This window comes from Wyeomyia smithii, chromosome 3, assembly GCF_029784165.1.
Source record: "Wyeomyia smithii strain HCP4-BCI-WySm-NY-G18 chromosome 3, ASM2978416v1, whole genome shotgun sequence".
Taxonomy (NCBI): domain Eukaryota; kingdom Metazoa; phylum Arthropoda; class Insecta; order Diptera; family Culicidae; genus Wyeomyia; species Wyeomyia smithii.
This window is the reverse complement of record NC_073696.1, coordinates 29,632,567-29,653,239: the sequence shown is the minus strand read 5'-3', so window position 1 is coordinate 29,653,239 and position 20,673 is coordinate 29,632,567. Positions and strand designations below refer to the sequence as shown.

At 39.6% G+C, this 20,673-nt stretch overlaps 4 protein-coding genes across 11 annotated transcripts in view; 1 reads left to right on the top strand and 3 right to left on the bottom strand.

The window, feature by feature from the left end:
* The first annotated feature begins 2,017 nt into the window (after positions 1-2,017).
* LOC129728778 (WW domain-binding protein 11) lies at positions 2,018-3,791 on the top strand. The gene has a single exon (XM_055687234.1). The coding sequence runs from the start codon at positions 2,127-2,129 to the stop codon at positions 3,651-3,653; it is 1,527 nt and encodes a 508-aa protein (XP_055543209.1). The 5' UTR covers positions 2,018-2,126; the 3' UTR covers positions 3,654-3,791.
* LOC129728779 (protein catecholamines up) lies at positions 3,791-6,313 on the bottom strand. The gene is made up of 4 exons (XM_055687235.1): positions 5,967-6,313; positions 5,754-5,904; positions 4,700-5,694; positions 3,791-4,183 (listed from the first exon to the last, which is right to left on the bottom strand). Exons 1-4 carry the CDS (start codon positions 6,186-6,188, stop codon positions 4,142-4,144), a joined length of 1,410 nt encoding a protein of 469 aa, XP_055543210.1. The 5' UTR covers positions 6,189-6,313; the 3' UTR covers positions 3,791-4,141.
* Positions 6,314-7,164: 851 nt separating this feature from the next.
* On the bottom strand, positions 7,165-8,544 carry LOC129729478 (tetratricopeptide repeat protein 19 homolog, mitochondrial). Its single transcript, XM_055688072.1, has 2 exons — positions 7,649-8,544; positions 7,165-7,593 (listed from the first exon to the last, which is right to left on the bottom strand). Exons 1-2 carry the CDS (start codon positions 8,462-8,464, stop codon positions 7,345-7,347), a joined length of 1,065 nt encoding a protein of 354 aa, XP_055544047.1. The 5' UTR covers positions 8,465-8,544; the 3' UTR covers positions 7,165-7,344.
* An 8,035-nt stretch (positions 8,545-16,579) lies between these two features.
* LOC129733208 (protein abrupt) overlaps positions 16,580-20,673 on the bottom strand; it is a 166,249-nt gene continuing 162,155 nt past the window's right edge. For all 8 annotated transcript variants that reach the window (XM_055694868.1, XM_055694865.1, XM_055694863.1 and 5 more), the window contains exon 10: positions 16,580-19,018. In XM_055694868.1, the coding sequence (XP_055550843.1) occupies positions 18,552-19,018 (467 nt within the window). In that variant the 3' untranslated portion in view covers positions 16,580-18,551. The remainder of the gene's footprint in view (positions 19,019-20,673) is intronic.

Here is a 20,673-nt window from a genome sequence, read left to right as displayed (position 1 = left end):
GACTGGACGGTTACGAATATTTTGAGCAGTTTTATGCCCTTGTTTTATGATTTTTCTAGCTTTTGAGTAAATACTGAAACACATAGACAACTTTTAATTTAATTAAGTAGAAATCTTGCGGTGAGCATGGCAAATAAATTTTGACTGCAATTGTTTTGGCATTTTGTTAAATCTAATTAGTACTCGGTCTTGTTAGATATGCATATTTGCATTTTTAAAAATTTTCTAGCTATGAATGCATGAAACTTTGCCAGTTTTTTCATACTCAGTAGGTATCTTCGCTTTATTATTCAAGAAGTAAGTGGTAATCAACGCTAAATACCGTGTCTCTGCGCGTATGCGTCGGTAAGAGAGAATAGAGCGGTCGCGCATAACTTTCCGAAGTAAACGTGTTTTCGGCCCAGGTGAGCTTTGCTCAACTATGGATTTTCGGTGTGTTGTGACTTTCGATGTGTACCGAACCATTTATTCGCAGACTGTCCACCCGTAGGTTCTTTTCCAGCACGCAGTGATTCGGAATAGGTTCCGTTCGTTCGATAAATATCGTAAATAATTAATCGCGACAAAACATCGTAATTAATCGCCACCAAATATCGCAATTATTTGCAATTAATATCAGGATTATACGCGACTCGTCTGTCGAACGGCGATGGCCAAGCAAATAGGCCGTTTTTGAAGTTCTCTTGTTGACCGCTTGCAGTATGTGTTGAGGGCCTATATATTTACTTTCTTCTTATTTTTGGGTAATGCATATCTGGTTGCTTCGTAACATTGTGTAGTCAGCTGAGATAAATCAATGAGAGATACGTTTCGATAGTTGCATAATGACTTCATAAACAGATTCGAATATTGGAGTCTGTCTTGATTAGATTATAGGTCCGGTATCCTCGCCTGCGCTTTATTTTTGCGGTGTTACATCATCAACCGGAATAAGTTCGGATCGCGTTATGATTTCCGTAGAAGATATAATGAACTCGTACGCGCGATATTTGTTATTATGAACCCTGTATTAGAACTCAGCGCATCGTTTACCAAAACGAAACCTGCTGCAAACCTTACCCTTTCCTCCAACATCCCAGTGATTTCTCGTGGAAGTGCAGAGGTGTTCTCGGCTTCCAATAAAGCGAGTATCACGTCAACATATTCCTATACACACTCCTTCTTTGACCTGCATTCGGATGCGGCCGGCGCTGGTATTGCCTAATATAAAGATTAAGGTCACCAGTTTTTACACATTGAGGATGAATGTTAATCCTAAGCATCATCCATTGGTTCTCTGTGTAATTACAGCTGATCTGGCAATAACGGAGTAGCAACCGCGGGCGGTCAATCATGCTCATTCTCATGCTCATGAATACGAAGTATTATTTTTTTTCTTTTGCTGGCTTAAAAGTTCGCTCAACTGAACAAGGCCCACACAATTCATTCATAAATTTTTTCCTTGTAATTGAATATTAGATTTTTAGTACCAAGTGGCACAAAAAGGATTATATTTGTCGATTTTTATATCATCCACTAGAGTATAGATTCCATTATGATCCGAGACTAGGGGCTAGACACCTTTATTTTCATGAAAAATATTTCGATAATATTACACGATATCAATTGATATATTTTGATATTAATAGTTCATCTGTCAAGTGACATCCTCCAACGATAATGTAACGCTTGGTGTAACGACAATGAGCTATGATATAAATAGAGGGGCGCCCAAAAATGGAACGGTCAATACTTTTTAATATTAAATATTGGAAATATTTCACGATATATCAATAGTGTCTTACCCCTAGCAAACCATAGCGGTTTTAAAATGCTGTGTTGGAGCTGTTCTCTACACTAGTCTTCATTGGTTTACAATTTGCTATCTACGCCCTAATCAGAATGTGTTTGATATTCCAACTCATGCGTTACGGTTTTGCTGCAGTCTTTTCAGCATAACACTCACATTATAGCACTTAGTGATAGACCCCTTGAAGTTTCTGTTTGCCCGACTGCCTGACGTTTCTATTTCAGAACATCAACAGTAAAAACGTCAAAAATACCGCAGAGATTGAAAAAGTTACGATTTTTTTTCCTAAAATTAGTTACTTATCCAAAAGTTTTCCAAAAATTGTGATTCCATCATCATGGGTCGCCGTTCAATCAACACCACCAAGAGTGGAAAGTATATGAATCCAACGGATCAAGCTCGTAAAGAAGCACGCAAGAAAGAGCTGAAGAAAAACAAAAAGCAACGGCAGATGGTGCGGGCTGCCGTTTTAAAGGGAAAAGATCCGGCCCAACTGATTGAGGAGATGGAAAAGATAGACGAGATGGAGTTCAACGTGTACCAGCCTTCACCGTTAAACGAGAAGGTGCTGAAGGAAAAACGTAAGAAGCTCAAGGAGACACTAGACCGGGTTATGCGTCTCTATCAAGCGGACGATCCAGATTTGTGGGGTGAGCTTAAGCGAAAGGAAGTAGATTACGAAAAACGTCGCAATAAACGAATTCAGTACTATGAGAGTGTTCGGCATGCAGAACAAGTTCAAGTGGACGATATTCCGTTGCCTTCGGCAAATGAAACTCCTACTCCACTGTCGATTCCACGTATACCTATTCCTCCCGTGCTGCCGGCGATTATTCCCCCTATCAAACCTGCACCACCGCCGGTGCTGAAGAAACCTGTCGAAAATCCAATCGAACCTATGGAGCCAGTGGATGACGATGATGATATACCTGGATGTCCACCTGGCCCACCGCCTGATCTGTTTGCGATGCCAGAACTTGATTTCGATTTACAAGAATTCCACAATGAAACGCAGAAGAGCGTTAAGTTCTTCGATGATGCCGATTCTCGTGACAACTCGGACGATTCTGACGTTGAAAAACCGAAACAACCCAGTACCGTACAGCAGAAAATGCTGGCAATTTCTGGCCAAAATCTGGATGAATTCATGAAGGAGATGGAGAACGTGCAGAAGAAAAAAGATCAGTTAGATTTGGCAGCGACAGGCGCTATACCAATTCCCACCAAACCTCCGATTGCTCTACCAAATCCAGCGCCACATCCATCGGATCCCACGGTTAAGTACGTCCCAATGCCATCGATTCCGATGCCAGGACCCATTCAGCCAGCTCTTATGATCCGACCTCCTCCACTGCGCCCTGGACTCCCCGGTATGCCAGGGCTGCGAATGCCACCTCGACCACCACCAGGCATCCCACCGCGATTGGGTATTCGAATGCCTCCGGGACCCCCAGCCGGGCCACCACCGAAACACATCCAGCAGCAGCACATGCGAAATATGCTCCACCAGCAGCAGCATAAGGATCCGAAAAGTGCCACAATCTCGGCCAAACCGCAAATCCGTAATCTCAGCGCCGACGTTACCCGATTTGTTCCGAGTACTTTGCGAACCAAAAAAGACGAAGCTATCAAGCGACCGCAGCAGAATCGTTCGGACCTGGGAGGACACAACCAGCACCAGCATCCTCATCACCATCACCACCAGCAGCAACAGCATCATCATCCGGGACATCATTCGCAGCATTATCAGCAACAGCATATGCATCCGGGACGGGCGGGCAACGTGGGTGCACCGGATCCGGGCAAACCAAGCAAGGACGATGCCTATCTGCAGTTTATGCGAGAGATGGAAGGTTTGCTTTAGACGTGTTTCAGGTTGCTTACTAGTGTTAAATATAAACTTATGAAATGGATAATTACAATTGTTTTTTTTCTGGCAGTCATCAGTTTTCACGAAATGTAGAAGTGTCGAAATTATTTTTTAAATAATAACTCCATTGATTAAATATATAAGTTTATTCTTAATCGATACCGAATTATTAGTTATTGGTTTAAATCTTACGTACGTTTTTGCCATGTAAGGATTTAAGTAACTGAAGTAACTTGGTGCAGAAACAACATTGTGAATGTTTTATAACTTTTTTGCGCTAACGCATTTTATTATTTTATTTGAAACTACGGCTAACAATGTTAAAAATCGTAATAACAACACTTGAAGTGGACAATCTAAACTACATCGAAAAACGGCTGGATAAAGTAGAGCGTGTGTGTAACGGTAGTTACTTGTAACATACAATAAAACATTCAGAATGTTGCAAAAACACTCACATCTAGCGTGAATAGCGGCGCCTCTCATACCTCAAACGAATCCTCAATGGCCTTTATACACGTCCCCTAGAGTTGGGTAATAATATATAATATGAAACTAGTTCTGTACTGTTCTGCTTTTTTGCACCCCACTATTGAATCTAGTGTAGAAATACCTCAGCATCTCTGACTTAGCATAGTACTTATTGACAGTCTAATCTGTTAGTGCTAATCGGATCTATCGGGAATTTTTGATCGTTCAATAATCTTCTTGTTAGCAATTTCCCATCATGCAACCGGTAAAATTCTGTTCAGCAAGGAAAGAATCGACACATGTTTGAGCAACTTATATGATAATGTCATCAAAAGATAATTTAAATCGAGATTTTTTTTGTATGGTAAGAACATAAATTATATTGCTTTTTATTACTGAACGCAAGAGTGAAACAAATAACCCTTAAACTATTATCTGGAACTATGGAATCCTATTTGAGATAACATTAGATACTAAGTGGCTCAAACATGGGAGATTCAAGGGAAGGAAACAAGGGTGACAAGACGGGACACGACACAAACCCACTATTCAAACTTTGCTATAATTACCATCATCCCAACGCCGGCCAGCAGTGCAGTGATCTCCTTCAGCGATTGCCACAGCTTGGTGGAACCCTCGAGCAGCTCGGGAATCACAGAAACGGTTGCGATGTAGATGAACCCTCCGGCCGTGAAGGGAAGCACCCAAGATTCGGCCGCATCACTGCTACTGCCCAGTAGCGCTAGCACGGTTCCAGCAAGCGCACCCACAGCCGTAGTTAACTGCAGCAGCATGGCCTTCTTCTTCGAGCAGCCCGACTTGACGAGGATAGCGAAATCTCCGATTTCATGAGGAACTTCGTGCAGTAGAATTGTGATCGTTGTCACAATACCAATACTGTTACCGGCCAGATAGGAGGCGCCAATGGCGAGACCATCCGTAAAATTGTGGGTAAAATCAGCCGCTAGGTTCAGATAACCGGCGATTTGAATTTGATTCTTCTTGGGCTCTTTTTTGGTGGCCTTTCCCTTAGCTTTAGCAGCTTCGGCTTCTTCCTTCTTTTTGCTAACACTCGCTTCGGCGTTCTTGTTACCTTTCTTTTTCGAAGGGGAAACTGGAGGAGAAGCCTTCGCCTTCTTCGGAGCTGTACCTCCATGGCTATGACCATGACTTCCGCTAGCTGCATCTTTCTTGATCAGACGCACCCCCTTCTCGACGGCCAGAAAAGCAATGATACCGGCCAGAACCCATAAACCTACACGCATATCATGACCGTGACCATGTTCGCTATCTTCTCCCTCGCCGTGGTGGTGATGATGATGACTGTGACCATGGTCATGCCCGTTTTCGTCGTCTCCGTGATGGCTGTGCGGTGAAATGGCATGCGGAATCAGATGCAGAAAGGCATCGCCTAACAGTCCACCGGAGGCGAAAGCTAGCAGTGTCTTCAGTCGGGGTTGCATTTCTTCGGTATTTTCCAGCGGAATTGCGAACAATATAAAGAATGGGGCAGCACTGATCAACAGAGTTGATGTCAAGGAGTGGACCCAAATGTAGAAAGTGTCTGTAACGGATGATTAAATTGGTTGAGCAATGCTTTGAAAGAATTTTTTTTTATCTCACCAGCTGGAGGGTTATTCTTTTGTTTAACGCCATCCGGCACAGCATGATGCTCGTGGCTATGAACGTTATTGTGGTGCTTATGATCATGATGATGATGATGATCATGGTGGTTATGTTCTTCCTGGTACATTTCGTTAGCTTGTCGGGAATACTATAAACATAAAACAAAGTAATGAAAATTCCATAAAAGGACGCAAAGAAACAATTAGGCACCTTAAAACTGGGATTATCATCATGATGGTGGTGATGATGATGGTCGTGATCATCAAAATGCTCGTGGCCATCGCAAAGTGTAGGAAATGACAACCACAGCATCACCAGTAGCAATCCTAGTGCAATGTGAACTTTAAAGGATTTGGATTCTCCTTGTCTTTTAACAACAACAGAAGCAACATCAGCAGCGGGCTTTCGCCCCCGACTTTTAGCGTGATCCATCCGACGGCGGAAATATTTACACGTCACTGATAACTACGCGCGGACTTTTTTCTTTGCCTTTCAATCTGCACTCTTTTATATCCCGGTTCGAACTGACCAACGCGATGACCGGTTGGCTGCTAGAGTGATGCGATGCGTTGACACCGTGCGCTACGTGGGCGAGAGCAGGAGGAAACATATTCACTGACAGAGTGCTATAAAACTGGGATTTGATTGTTCTTTTTGTTTATAGCATAATGAATCTTAACCATTTTATCCCCTTTAGACTTTAAATGAATTAAACTTATCAAGATTTGGTTAATTGTAATTTAAATTGCTTCTGAAGTGACTTAACACCTCTTATTGTGCAGGACTGTTTTGGATTTGTAATCAATTAATAAATTCAAATTTGTATTCTACTTCAAAAAGGCCCTGCATTCGATGCTATATTCGAAACCTATTTATTCTTCTTATTATTTTTGCATAAATTTTGTACCCTTCATGAAAGTGCTTGTACTATTAATGTTTTTTTTTCATCAGTTTTGATGAGCTTGTGCGACATTTTTTACACATATTTGTATTTCTATCACTACTCATTCTGGCGTTGTTGTTGTTGATAACACCAGAAGAAAAAATAATGAAAAGTAATAGAAAAAAAGGGTCCGAAAATTATTAGTATTAGTTTCGTACTCATTCTGCATCATTTTTTAAGTTCTGCCTTTCAGCGCACGATCTGTTTTAGAAATTCTCAGTGGACCTTAATTACATAAATGAACACATCCCGTAGAGAAGCTACTCTTGAAGAGAAAATTGGGATTTATTCATATGATTTGTGTTTAAGATGTTTTATATGTTCATAGTTTATTTTAGGGGGACTTGAGACCAAGATTGTTTAAAGAAAAAAAAAACGTAAGATTTCCTTGGAAATTTTACTCCAAAGACCTTTGCTGGAATATTTTATGTGAAATAAACAAAATTATACATAAAAACACTCAAATAACATTTGCAATTTATGACTGTACTTTATTCTGAATATATATTAAACAAGTATTGCGCCTTCTAAGGCTCTGGGACGAATATAACAGCAATAAACAAGAATTTTTCTTGTATGTACATAATTTCATATTTGTCTCAATATCTCTGCGTTAAAATCGAATCTACATTCGTCCAAAGAATCTTACTTTTGCATCGACCTAACCTGTTCTAAACAGTAGTTGGCCTGTATCACAGTTTCTTCGTGCTTGTGGTGTTTGCCGTACTTCCAAGCGAAGGAACAAAATTCTTTTGCCTGGTTCAGCATACCCTGCTGAAGATACAGCAGACCCAGATTGGCACGATATATTCCAGCCTCAGTTAGATCCGGTATCTGAGCAGCGAGCGAGATTGCTTCTAGCAGGTATTTTTCGGCGGTGGCATAATCTTCCAACTGCAAGAGAATGTTCATTAGAATTTGAGATACAGCACTTGAAGTACTAACTCACATTCGAGCAAGCCACACTTAAGTTATTGAGTATCATCAGCCCTTCCTCGGTCAACTTCCCATGTATTTCGGTGTAGGCATCGTATGCCTGCTGGAAGCAACTTTTTGCCTCGGCAAACCGTTTCATATCCATCAACAGCTGGGCATACCAGTTTTTAGTTATTCCCCATAGTTCGCGTATTTCACTGTCCTCGCCGACCAGTTTTAGCTTTTCCTCCAGCTTAGCTAGTGTCCACTCGAAACCCTGCACGGCTTTATCCAAGTGACCTTGCAGTTGTGAAAGGTGCGCTATTTTTGAACTAATGTGCAGCATTTTCATGTGATCCTCGAGGAAACCATCGGCGAATAGCCGCTGCATAACGCTCACGAATAGTTTTTCCGCTTTAGCGAAATCACCGACCTCCATTGCCAGATTGGCCATAATGTCGTAGATGTAGGTGATTCCGTCCTTGCTCTGCAAGTCCTGGGCCATTTTGAGAGCAATGTGCAGCATCTGTTCGGCTTTCTTATACTCTTCCCGCTGGATGTTCAGTATTGACATTTTAATCGTGGTGATGAGTTTACTCTCCGGCGAGTCTTCATCGTCCTTTTTGCTGAACCACGAGAGGAATGTGCTGGCCGCCAGGATTGGAACGGGATTACAATGACTTCGGTTCCTGTTGTGATTGTTTCGGTGCTGTTCCGAGGGTAGACCGGAGGGTTTTGACTGTCGCTGTTGTTGTTCCGTGTGAATACTGCATATCCGGGGATGATGGATTGCGATGAAACTCCGTCTCGAGAGGGTACTGACTAGATAGTTGGACAACTTTTGCAGCATTTCTGCTCCTTTTTAATGCACAGCACAGAATTATTTCAGACCTTTGAATGTAAACAACACAACACTGCTCAACTTGGACTTGGAGACGAATGTTTTGGTTTTTTATTTGTGTGTGTGTGTGCTGAATTATTTTGAGTTCACTTGATATGTTTCAGGGGGCTGACAATGGAGCAATATAACATTCTTGTTCGCTGTCATACATACTCAGTAGTAACAAATTTCTTTATTCCATCAGCGCGAGAATAGAGAAGCGATATTGCCATTCACGATGCAAGAAAGAGATGCCAGATAGCCCTGGGTGGGGTCTAAGAATAAAGAAATTCGCTATAGGAAAACCACGAGAACCGAGAACAAAGCCCGCCTAATCAATAACCATAAACGGTTTCCGATATCCTCTTTCTTTGCTGGTATCGTTGTCGGCAGTTACCAGTGAGCCCAGGTACACGAACTCATCGCTCACCTCTATTTTATAACCACCAAACTCGAGGTGGGAGGTTGGCACTGTCTTCTCGTGAACCTCTTTCTTTCACGTACATCGTCTTCAGTGCGTTGATGACCAGTCCAATCCGTTTGGCTATGGCCTTCAGTTCGATGTACGTATCCTTCATCTTCACAAAAATCCGAGCCACACACCTTTGCAGGGCAATGTTAAACAATAGGCACGAGAGACCATTACCTCGAAGGGATTCGAAAGTGCTCCCGATACTCGAGCTACACACATCACTCGATCCATCGTCGCTTTGACCAACCCCGATGCCGATTTGAAATAGATGAATAGATTATGTGTGGACACGTTGTAATCGCGGCATTACTGCATAACCTGCTAAACCGCGATTATCTGATTCGTGGAGGTGTGAGCACCAATGAATCCCGCCTGGTAGTTCCCGACGAACGGAAGGCTGCAAAGTTCACGCACCGATGGCCGTTATCATTAGATACAACATGCAGGTTATGTGGCCCTATTATCGATCTGTACATTGCCTCTTGTCCTTTCTGAGCTTGTATGTTTCCAATGACGATTTTCACGTCCCGTTGTGGGGCAGCTATCGTAGACCTGCTCCAGCTGCGCTTCCTTCTCGTCGTCGGGTCTCCTTTCATGTGGGCAGTGCAGAGTAGCCGCCCGAAGGAGCAAAGTTCCTGCAGCGCTACGACTTCGAAGTTGCGTGGATATAGCTCATCGTAGATTATCTTGTCGCTTCCGGGAAAGCAGAGCGATTTGTAGATTCATGACCTAAGTTTTCAATCGTAGTCCTTATTTCGTTGCTTAGGTCCATGCCGATTGTTCCGATTCGTATTATCTCTCACGTTGTTTGTAACAAATTGTTTTCCAGGGCGGCTCGTTGAGCCGTCCAGGGGACAATCGCGTCTGCTCTGTTTAGAGTCCCACGCCGTCACCAGGATGTTGATCAGACGCTGTTTTGAGCCGCACCATCCTGGTGAACAGACGCTAGGGTTAGCAAAGAATTTCGTCTACCGTCGAAGTGAGATTTACGCGCCAATGATCACGAATGATCGCAACTCTTCTCCTGGGATCTGTAAGGTCTCCTCCACATTTCTACGACTAACACCACTAGTATCGATATTGTCCGCGAAGCCTAGAGGCATGTGGCTCTTCTTGATGATGGTGCTGCTCCTCTCAACACCTGCTCTTCGTAAAGTTCCAAGGCTATGTTGATGATGTAAAACCATCAAAAGTCGCGCAAATCAGCTTAATCACTTTTATTGGGAAACATAATTTGTCACATCTCATTGCGCTTCACTGAATCGTACGACGCAGTGAAGTCTATAATAAACAGACGGTGTGTCTGCAAGATGTTTTCTCTAAACTTGTCTAGGATCTATCTCAAAGTAAATATCTGTTCTGTGCTAGATCGTCCCGCTCAAAAACTGCACTGGTATTCACCAACAAAGGTCTCAGTCTATAAAAGAGTGTACGGGATAGAATTTTATATGTGAAATTGAGAAAGGTTACGCCTCAGTTTGTATCCGTTCTTATAGATAGGGCATATGAGTCCCTCCCACCAGTCCGTATGTAGTTTCTTCTCAGATTGTACCCTTAGGATAATCTGAATTGCTCTCGACTTTGAAAAGTTCGGCCGGTAAGTCGTCCTTTTCAGCGGCTCTCTGCAAGCATTCTAACTTCGGCCAAGGATGGCGGATTCACAGCTTATCTATCCTCCAGAATTGCTCTCCTGTTCTTCTCGATGACTAGTGAGAAAAGGTGACATTTTTTTGCAGTGAAAAATCGTCACTCGGAGGAACCCAGTCAACCACAAATCGTATATCAATGTACGAAAATCATCGCAAATATATCTTGACGAAGTCGAAATCGTATACCACGCTTATTATCATGCGCAGAAATTTTCAATCGGAAATTATCGTATTTAAATACGTATATCAATGAATTGCATACTATTATTCCTCAGTACGTATATCACCTCCAAAATAGTACGCATATGCTGTTTTTGTGCATCGAATACGAGTTTGTATCATATATATGAGTGCGGATATTGGAATCGAAACATTATTATACGTATGAAAATGTTGACTGGGAAGTAACGTCTTTTCGCAGCCGCGGATTACTGCGATTATAAATCAATGACATAAAGTTAAGCTTGTAGACGCATACATTAGAGTTTAGGATTTGACCTTCCAAATCTTTGGAGCAGATTTCGAAGCCAGCCGTGGAGCCTTTTTATAGGTAGTTTTCGGGCAGAGCTAGAATTACGGTGCTTGGTGGAAGTAGGGGAACTGCTCCATTATTCATCTCATCAAGCCGATATTCACGAAGAATGCACGGATTAAACACCAAATTTTTAGGAAATCATTGAACAAATAAACTAAATATGTTTACGTGCTTTTATGGAATCGTTCAGCATTGTATATTCAGTAAAATTAGCTAGATTTATATTGAATTTTGTAAAACAAACAATTTTTCACAACGCTTCCACATCCATCTCAAATTTCGAATCACTGCTCAATTACACTGTGCTACAGCGATTTAGAACTTCTGAAGTGACCTAGTGTAGGTTGTAGGTCTTGTTGAGTGTAACATTCGCTCATACTAGAAATTTTCCAAACACCCCCAAAATCTGAAGTTATGGTCAAATTACGGTTTTTTGGACCTCAGTGCATACAATTTTATTTAACTCAGTCATTTCTCAACCGAATTTCAATATTGAGGCAGTTTTGGAAAGAAGATAAACAGAGCTTTCAAAACATTTACAGGTTTGTACTAATATCACTGAAACATGTTGAGTTATTTGAGTTTAAATATAATTTTTTAGTTTTTTTCACACAATTTTTCAATTTAATTTGAAATTTGCCACCTGTTTTTGTGAGAAAGATACTAGAAATACAATAAACTTTTGAAATAATATTCAATGACGAATCAAACAAAAGTGGTTTTGTGAAAATCAGTGAATATTTGGCTGAGTTATAGGTTTAAGAAAACCTGAATTTTTGGCTTCTATCCCACAATTATTTCACGGTGCTACAAATGGTGAAAAAACACAAGAACTTATGAAGTCACCTACCGTAGGTTGTAGGTCTTGTTGAGTGTAACATTCGCTCATACTAGAAATTTTCCAAACACCTCCAAAATCTGAAGTTATGGTCAAAATACGGTTTTTTGGACCTCAGGGCGGACATTTTTTTTAACTCAGTCATTTCTCAACCGATTTTCGATATTTAGGCAGTTTTGGAAAGAAGATAAACAGAGCTTTCAAAACATTTACTGGTTTGTACTAATATCACTAAAACATGTTGAGTTATTTGAGTTTAAATATAATTTTATAGACTTTTACATGCTATTTTTCAACATAACTTTAAAGTTGTCACCTATTTTTGTGAGAAAGATACTAGAAATACAATAAAATTTTGAAATAATATTCAATGAAGAATCAAACAAAAGTGGTTTTGTGAAAATCAGTGAATATTTGGCTGAGTTATAGGTTTTTTAAGAAAACCAGATTTTTTGGCATCTAACGCACAATTGTTCCACGGTGCTACAAATGGTAAAAAATGCAAGAGCTTTGATGTGACCTAGTGTGGGTAAGAGCTCTAGTCAAGTGATAATAGCGCGCATACTTAAAGTTTCAAATATCCCTAAAATTTGAAGTTATGATCAAAACCCAGTTCTTAGACCTCACATTGAAAAATTGTGTGAAAAAATCTAAAAAATTATATTTAAACTCAAATTACTCAACATGTTTTAGTGATATTAGTACAAACCTGTAAATGTTTTGAAAGCTCTGTTTATCTTCTTTCCAAAACTGCCTAAATATTGAAAATCGGTTGAGAAATGACTGAGTTAAAAAAAATGATGCCCTGAGGTCCAAAAAACCGTATTTTGACCATAACTTCATATTTTGGGGGTGTTTGGAATATTTCTAGAGTGAGCGAATGTTACACTCAACAAGATCTACAACCTACACTAGGTCACTTCAGAAGTTCTTGTGTTTTTTCACCATTTGTAGCACCGCGAAATAATTGTGGGATAGAAGCCAAAAATTCTGGTTTTCTTAAAAAATATATAACTCAGCCAAATATTCACCGATTTTCACAAAACCACCTTGTTTGTTTCGTCATTGAATATAATTTCAAAAGCTTAGTGTATTTGTAGTATCTTTTTCACAAAAACAGGTGGCAAATTTTAAAATAAATTGAAAAATTGCGTGAAAAAACCTAAAAAAATATATTTAAACTCAAATAACTCAACATGTTTTAGTGATATTAGTACAAACCTGTAAATGTTTTGAAAGCTCTTGTCATTTTCTTTCCAAAACTGCCTAAATATTGAAAATCGGTTGGAAAATGACTGAGTTAAAAAAATTGTATGCACTGAGGTAAAAAAAAAAGCGTAATTTGACCATAACTCCAGATTTTGGTGGTGTTTGGGAAATTTCTAGTATGAGCGAATGTTACACCCAACAAGACCTACAACCTACACTAGGTGACTTCAGAAGTTCTTGCCTTTTTTTTCATTTGTAGCACAGTGTTATTCATCTCACGACGCCCCCATATTCATCACACTGTTAATCATGAATGAATCACATTATCATGAATGAGCGTAGCCGCAGCCCGTCGTAGTAGGTTACCTAGATATCCGCTGTAGTTGTTTACGTGCAAAATTGGTAACCTAGGTAACCACTGCAGTGCTGTCGATTTATGTCAATTATGTCGGAATAATTCAACATTTTCAGTATGATTTTTTCGTATTAACAGAAACTGATTCGGCAACTTTTGATTTTCTTCAACGCAGTGAAAACAGGTGAAAATATCTACAGTTGAAATTTAGGAACTGTAGAAATTCATCTCATATATTTCTGCTAATTCAAGCTTGTTCTAGGAAATTTGAGGTTCGAACATTTCAAAGATTTGAACATTTCGATAATTAAAGTATTCTCAGTGTAGTGAGTGATTAAAATAAGTGGTCCGCTAGTGATGAAAAAAACTTTGGTTGGCTGTTGAACGAGTCCCGTTGTAGCCGTATAGAACAAGGCGTGGATTTCGTTTTCTGAGGTAGGTGATTGATTAAATGAGTTTTCGGATGAAGATGCTCGACTATAATATCAAATTTAGAGCTTTCAAGTGAGTTTTTGAGGATTCTACTTTATGAGGAATCTAAAGTGAACTAAGAAGAATCCATTCCATGGATTAGTAGATTGGTTTAACAAGAAAATATGCGTTTTCTCCTGTTTTCACTTGTGTTTTCATGTTGTATGAGATGAATATATGGGCTGAGATTAATAATGGAGCAGTTCCTAAAATAGGGGAACCACGAGTATTGGAGCAGGAATTTTCGAATTGGCATAAGCAATGAAAAATCCACCAGCTATGATTTTATTGATTTATTTTGAATGCATCTTACCATATACGAGTTTATATTCAATATATAGATGGTTTTTAGGTAGATAGGAGGTGTGTGTTTGTTATTCAATACTTAAAGCAATTACACAGGGATCTGTTTTCCGATTTTCTCTAATACAGGGTGGGTAGACAACATTTTTATCACCTCCCCTTTTTTAGTAGTTTGTATTTTTTTCTTTATGTTTTTCACTATTGTTGTTGTACAACAGTCTCCAATCGAAGCCCCAAATCATTGTGGAAATCGTTTAGCTTGCTAGTTGTATTGCACTATAAATTTTCGGGAAAGGTTTGCTTCTACTCTGAAGGGAAGCGCATGCGCGTTAAGATCTCCAAGCTTACATTCCCCCGAATGGAATGATCTTTCTGCCTTATTATTGTCTGTAACTTAGCCTAGCCCTTCCTAGCGTCATTAGTCATTATACAAATGCATCTAAATAGTTTGTTGATTTGAACTGCCGAAAAATCCACTAGATGTTCACTATTCTGCGTTTTCTACTGGGTGCGGGGAATATTAGCCGATAAGTTAGTAGTTTAGGTTTTTTTTTATGAATTGTGTAAAAAAATGTTCTGCTTTGTCTACTATGTTTTAGGAACTTGTATTTGTTTTTTTTTTGTGTGTGTGTTTTCTCTCTCTTCTTAAGCATCAATTAAGCTTCCTATCCCACACTACGGGTACTTCATTTGCACTCTAATTGTTTTCATTTGTATTTCGACTCGAAAAAAGGCACACCCCGAAATATCCGAACTAAATCATAATTTGGAGAAAGAGGAAAGGCTAACTGGGGAACGAAAAACACAACAAGGTAGGGCGGTATTTCGGCGGAAACTTAAGCTAAGTAACAACGAAAGCGAAATTATAATTTTTAAATATATTTTTTTTCTCTGAAAAATGATATATATAATATAATTCTCGATGACGGGTTTGTTATAATTATAAAAAAAAACTTAGAACATAAAACTGAACCTTACAGATTACGAGAAGTGGTAGCTTTTACTTACTGTTCGAGTTGCTTGTGTTTGTTCACTGTTTTTTTAAATATAAATGTGTACCTTTTGCGCTTTCCATTTTCCATTTCGTTAGCTACTACTTACTAGAAAATAATTTTATCCTAAGTTTCGCTTTGTTCAATATTTTTTTAAACTTATTTCTGCTTTTTTTCTGAATGCAATCAGCTTTTGTATGCGCATGTTTTAGAGTAAGTCTATCACACATTTAATAAAATATTCTGCAATAGATCATAGTTTTTAATTATTTAACAACTCTTCTCTGCTCGCCCCTAATCCTCCATTCGTCTAGATTTTGAATTTTTTTTTGTATATTTTCACATGAGTTCAGGTTGCTTTTCTCGACCAATCAAGCTTAGATGGGTGAAACGAAACTATTTCAGACGTGGAAGAAGAAGCATTTTTTGCGGAACTTTTGTCCCATGTAAGTACACAACATCATACAAAGTAACTAACGGAAAAATTCACTGAATTTTTCCTCATTTTTTTTAATCGTCCGATACTAACTAACTAAATTTTGATTTCGAACCGTTTCAGCCAAAAATAATTTCAACCAAAAGCGCGCGTGTGTGTGTAATAGTAGCAAAATAAACAAGAAAAAATAGTAATTCGATCAAATTTAAAGTCAATAAAAAAAACATCATCACTTTACTTCGCCAGTGCTTTCTTTGAAAGAGAGGAGAGGCTTCTACTCTAATCATTGTACGACTATTTAATTTAGCTATTCTGCGTGTTCCAGTGTAAAGCGGCGTCCGACATTTGCGGGAAACCTCTTTTAGGGACTCCGAGCTCCACCGAGTCCGACGAAAAACATCAATCGAATAAGTAACGCCTAGTATCATATCTTTTTTTTTATTACAAGTTTTTTTGTTTGTTTGTTCTTATATTCGCTTAATCAGTTATCAATAATTCATCTTCTTTCTTCTTCTTCTCAGCTTAAACGCCTAACGCTTAGGGGATAAAACGACTTTTTAGACTCTAGAATCAGCTACTTTTCTACGGGGGATAAGTTTTGTTCAATTTACTTCATTTTGTTTGTTTGTTTGCTATTTACAGTGTAGTTAGGTTTCGTCTAAAACTAGTGAGAGTTTTTCTTTTGTTACTCTGAAAATGTCTTTCGGGAAGCATTATTGCATTTCGCCGGAAGCAGAAGTTTTTCGACTTTAAGTACAGCAGTTTTTGTTTAGCGCTTGAATTTCGAAGCAGGATGAGATTCGCGAAACGTGAGATTTAATACTGGTGTGTGTGTGTGGGTGTGTGTGTGTGTGTGTGTGTGTGTGTGTGTGTGTGTGTGTGTGTGTGTGTGTGTGTGTGTGTGTGTGTGTGATTTTCCGGATTTGATTTTTTTGCTGTGATTGCCGCCTCTTCGCTAGTCGAAGCGAGATGCAATTATAATTTGGGCTCGGGAATTGGACTGAACTAACTTACTAAAATATAAACTTGAGGAAGAAAAAAAAACCTACTTTATACACAATAGTAGCAATGATAAAATACTATACCCGTTTTATGTTGCACTAGTGTCTGTGTATATGTGTGTGAGAAACATTCGCCTGTTTAGTTCGGTAAGGAGATGTACTTTGAGTACAAAAACATTGTGTTTGACTGTATAAACAAATATCTAATAAATTAACGAACAATTCTGCTTCACCTGGAAAGTGTCTTCGCCCTGAGATTAGCAAAAAAAAAAGGACGGTTCGCGTCCATTTGGGAGGTAGTTGGTGGTAGTTTGAGTATTATAATACATAAAAAATAGATAAACTGAGATTCCGAGTTGCGTTGCGCGTTCAAGGCGCGTTTGTGTCTAAGTGGAGTAGGGGGGTTGTGAGGATGAAAAAATGAAAGCACCTAGCGATCCGTGGGCGTTGGTTAAAATGGGTGAATCCCGAGTTTTTTTTTTCCCTGGGGATTCGAGATACAGTTAAACACGAGAGTTTCCTCAGTATACTTGCGTTGATATCGTATCGGTTTATGATCGTATTTTTCTTCTGATAAATCGTATTTGACAGCCGGTGGTCACCGTCCTGTCCTGTATACAAGTTTATTTGCTTTTCGCGTGGGGGGGCAAGAGCGTATACTTTAGCCAATTTGATATTCGTAGTTGTAAATCGTATAGTTTTCAACTGACTGGGAAGAGAAAAAAACAGTACAGATTTAACGTTCGAAAACTGAACATATGTGAGTAGAGATGTATTTTCTTTCTTCTCGGTATACTTTTGTTCGTATAGCAAATTTTGATAAAATTTCGTATCTCGTGCAGTAAAAGGTGACATTCTTTTCCCATAAAACGTGCTTCAGGTAATGGAAACTCCAGCAATAGAAAAGATATATATTCAGCAGGGTAGTGATACGCGTATACAGAGGTTTCTGCTTCTCTGTTGAGGAGAGTAGTATACGTTATTTAATGTTTATGATAGGTTTGTTTGTTTGTTTTGCTTTCGTAAAGAACTGGGCGATACAGTAAAAGGGGGTTTGTTGCTTACGGTATTTACAACACTGGAAGTTTTGTATAAGTATTGTTTTAAAAATCGTAACTTTCACTAACTATCGTGTGAGGTAGACTGACGGATTGTGTCTCAACTGGTTGTTTTTGCTTTGTAAATATGTTCTTATCATCACTAGGTAAGTAGTACAACGTGAAATATTAATCCTCTTCCGTTCGAAAAAGAAGCATCATTAAATTAAAAAGTTTTCTTCAATATGAGGTATTTTAATTACGGATTGCAGTTTGTCTCTCTTCGTATAGTATAATATATATATTCCTTAAAGTTGCATTATTTAACACTAGGATATTCCTATCATGGGAATTAAAGGACAAAAAAATCAACCTGAGGTATAACGTTTACGAGCTGCTTTCAGTTTGCACGCTCAAAGTGTCCATCGATGAGGACATCGATCAACTGTTTTAGTTTTCTCGTTCTGGATGGATTTATACAGTGTCTTATTATTCGAGAACAGTCATCATACTCACTTAATTAAGGATGGCACAACGAATTTACTCATTTTCCCGTTTCTATCGGTTTTGCCCCGTTTGGCACGCGGGCACCTGCAGAACTGAAAATCCTTATGGTAGAGTAAATATATAAACATGCACGCCTGGGTTGAACTGCCGTCTTTTTGCATGCAGAAAAGTCGTGGAGGAAAAACAATTGTGTGTTTCTGAGATTTCAATTCAGCTAAAAATCGTATACGTGGCCGTATACGCGCCTACACTTTAGTTGGTACCGACGCCCTCGTCGTCCGAGTAATTCCGCTCGTCTCCGGAGCTGTTGCCATCGTCGTGCAGGTTGTGCTGTGGCCCGTCCAGACCGAGGTCCATCGGTTCGGAGGAATCGCCACGCCGGATGCTATCGCTGTTCAGGATCGAATTGTTGTTCAGATTGTGGTGGTTTCCGTTGCCAGCCGCTGCCAGCGAGAGCAGCTTCTGCTGGGCACTGACTTGATGGTGACGCTCGTCACGGTTCGAAGCCGGCTCGATCGTGACATTCGTCGAGGATGATTGCAGTTTTTGCATGGACAGGTCCGTACTTTGGCTGTTGCCAGTCAGCTTGGCGATGTCCAGCTGATGGGGCAGGAAACCCTGCGGCAGCTGGTCCAGATTGTGACCCATCGCCTTCAGCTGGGCGTATTTGGCGGCCTGTATCGCGGCGGCTGCCTGCTCCTGGGTCATGCCGCCCATTCCTATAATGAATAGAGAAAACATTTGGATGAGTTTTGTTAGACACTCCAATTTAATCCAGTCGTGCAACTATGTCTTGTGAAAATGAAAAAGATGAGTAACAATTTCGACACAATCACGGGTTTTTTCCTCTTTTGCGGACTGATATAATTTCAACTAATATAATATAACTTTTCTACTCTTCTTAATACAATATAACATAATTTTAGACTAATATAATTTAAAAATAACAATAATTATTAAAAAAGTTTTCACATTCATGATGAATGAATTTTTTTTCCAATATCTTTCATCATTCTGTGAATAGTTTTCTAATTTTCCTGCACCTGAAATTTTTTTTTCAAATATTTCCTTTCCTAAGTGCAACGCAAGTCTGTATGCCAACGGTTTTTTCTCTGTATGGACTATTGATTGCGACCCGAAACGCTGACTTGTTGTGATTTTGTATTATTGGAAATACCACTATTGAGAGAAAGTGGCATGCTTATTATGTATCCGTGCTTGTGAGTATGATTTTACCCTTTCTTCACCGCTTGCTTTTATACTGCACCAATTAGTACAACTTTCTGGAGAAGTTTCGATGTATGTGGTTTGGCCTAGTTCTATTAATATTCGAACTCACGACCACCCGCTTGTCAACGCGATCTCTGTGATGCAGCTCGGTGCATGAGTCATGATTTTATTGAGTAAGTAATGGTCAACGTAAATCTATTGTTAGTGACCAAGATTGTTGACGTAGAACTACGTCTTCCAGCAAGCTTCTGAGGGAGGATGTAAAACGGAAGTTTACAATCGGAACATGCAATAATAATCTTTTCGATTGTCATCATAGCCCGCTTGTGATATCTTACTTTGCTTTGATGGTTGTTTTCTCCAATTTACCGAGTTCAGCTTTTAAAGCGCACTGTGAGACTCCAAAAAAAGGTCCTGGACCAACAATGTTACTGGATGACCCTTGTCTGGCTAGTGAGTCAGCCTTCTCATTTCATCCGATTCTACAGTGACCAAGAACCCAGTATAAATTAATCTGGGTTTGCCTAGCCAGCTGTTGGTTGGAGCGATAGGATACATTTTCACACTAGTTTAGAATGACAAAAAGGAGAATTTAGGTCTTAAAGTGCTGTCTGACTATCACAGAAAATGTAGATATTTGCGTGTCGGTAATTTCTTACTAGATACGTATTCGTGCACAGTGTTGGTAATCTTGCTCATAAACAGCATGCAACTGCTCAAGTTAGGTTCTCGTTGCTACCAATATCACACAATGGAGTACTCCTACTCGCAAGCAGGAACTCGCATGCTCTTTTATAGTCGGTGAGTAGTAAGACAAGAAAGTTTTTGCCTGTCGGTGCGCGTTAGCTGCTGTCCCGGCGAATGCATGAAGAATAATTAGTATCTCGAAAGCGTGTGTGCAAAGGACTTGAGAAGCGTAGCATATGTCTTGTTCTCAAGTAGAAAGAGGGAGAAAGGTTTTACTTCTTGCCCGCTTTGCAACGCTGGTTTTCCTCAAGAAATACAGAGAGTGCTTAACATCCTTCATAGATCGGAGAGCATCAACAGAACTGAGACTGTCCGTGAAGATGAAGTGAACGTCCTTGAGCATTTTTTGATAACTTCTAGAGTATACTAAATTGCAGCTTGTTCTGCGACGTAAACA

What these genes read in the sequence shown, in the direction of transcription:
- LOC129728779 (XM_055687235.1), bottom strand. Translation starts at nt 6,188, where the DNA reads ATGGATCACGCTAAAAGTCGGGGGCGAAAGCCCGCTGCTGATGTTGCT. An exon ending in ATGATAATCCCAGTTTTAAG is followed by an intron (nt 5,905 to 5,966) that starts GTGCCTAATTGT and finishes TTATGTTTATAG; the next exon opens with TATTCCCGACAAGCTAACGA. An exon ending in AAAGAATAACCCTCCAGCTG is followed by an intron (nt 5,695 to 5,753) that starts GTGAGATAAAAA and finishes CATCCGTTACAG; the next exon opens with ACACTTTCTACATTTGGGTC.
- LOC129728778 (XM_055687234.1), top strand. Translation starts at nt 2,127, where the DNA reads ATGGGTCGCCGTTCAATCAACACCACCAAGAGTGGAAAGTATATGAAT.
- LOC129729478 (XM_055688072.1), bottom strand. Translation starts at nt 8,464, where the DNA reads ATGCTGCAAAAGTTGTCCAACTATCTAGTCAGTACCCTCTCGAGACGG. An exon ending in TAAGTGTGGCTTGCTCGAAT is followed by an intron (nt 7,594 to 7,648) that starts GTGAGTTAGTAC and finishes ATTCTCTTGCAG; the next exon opens with TTGGAAGATTATGCCACCGC.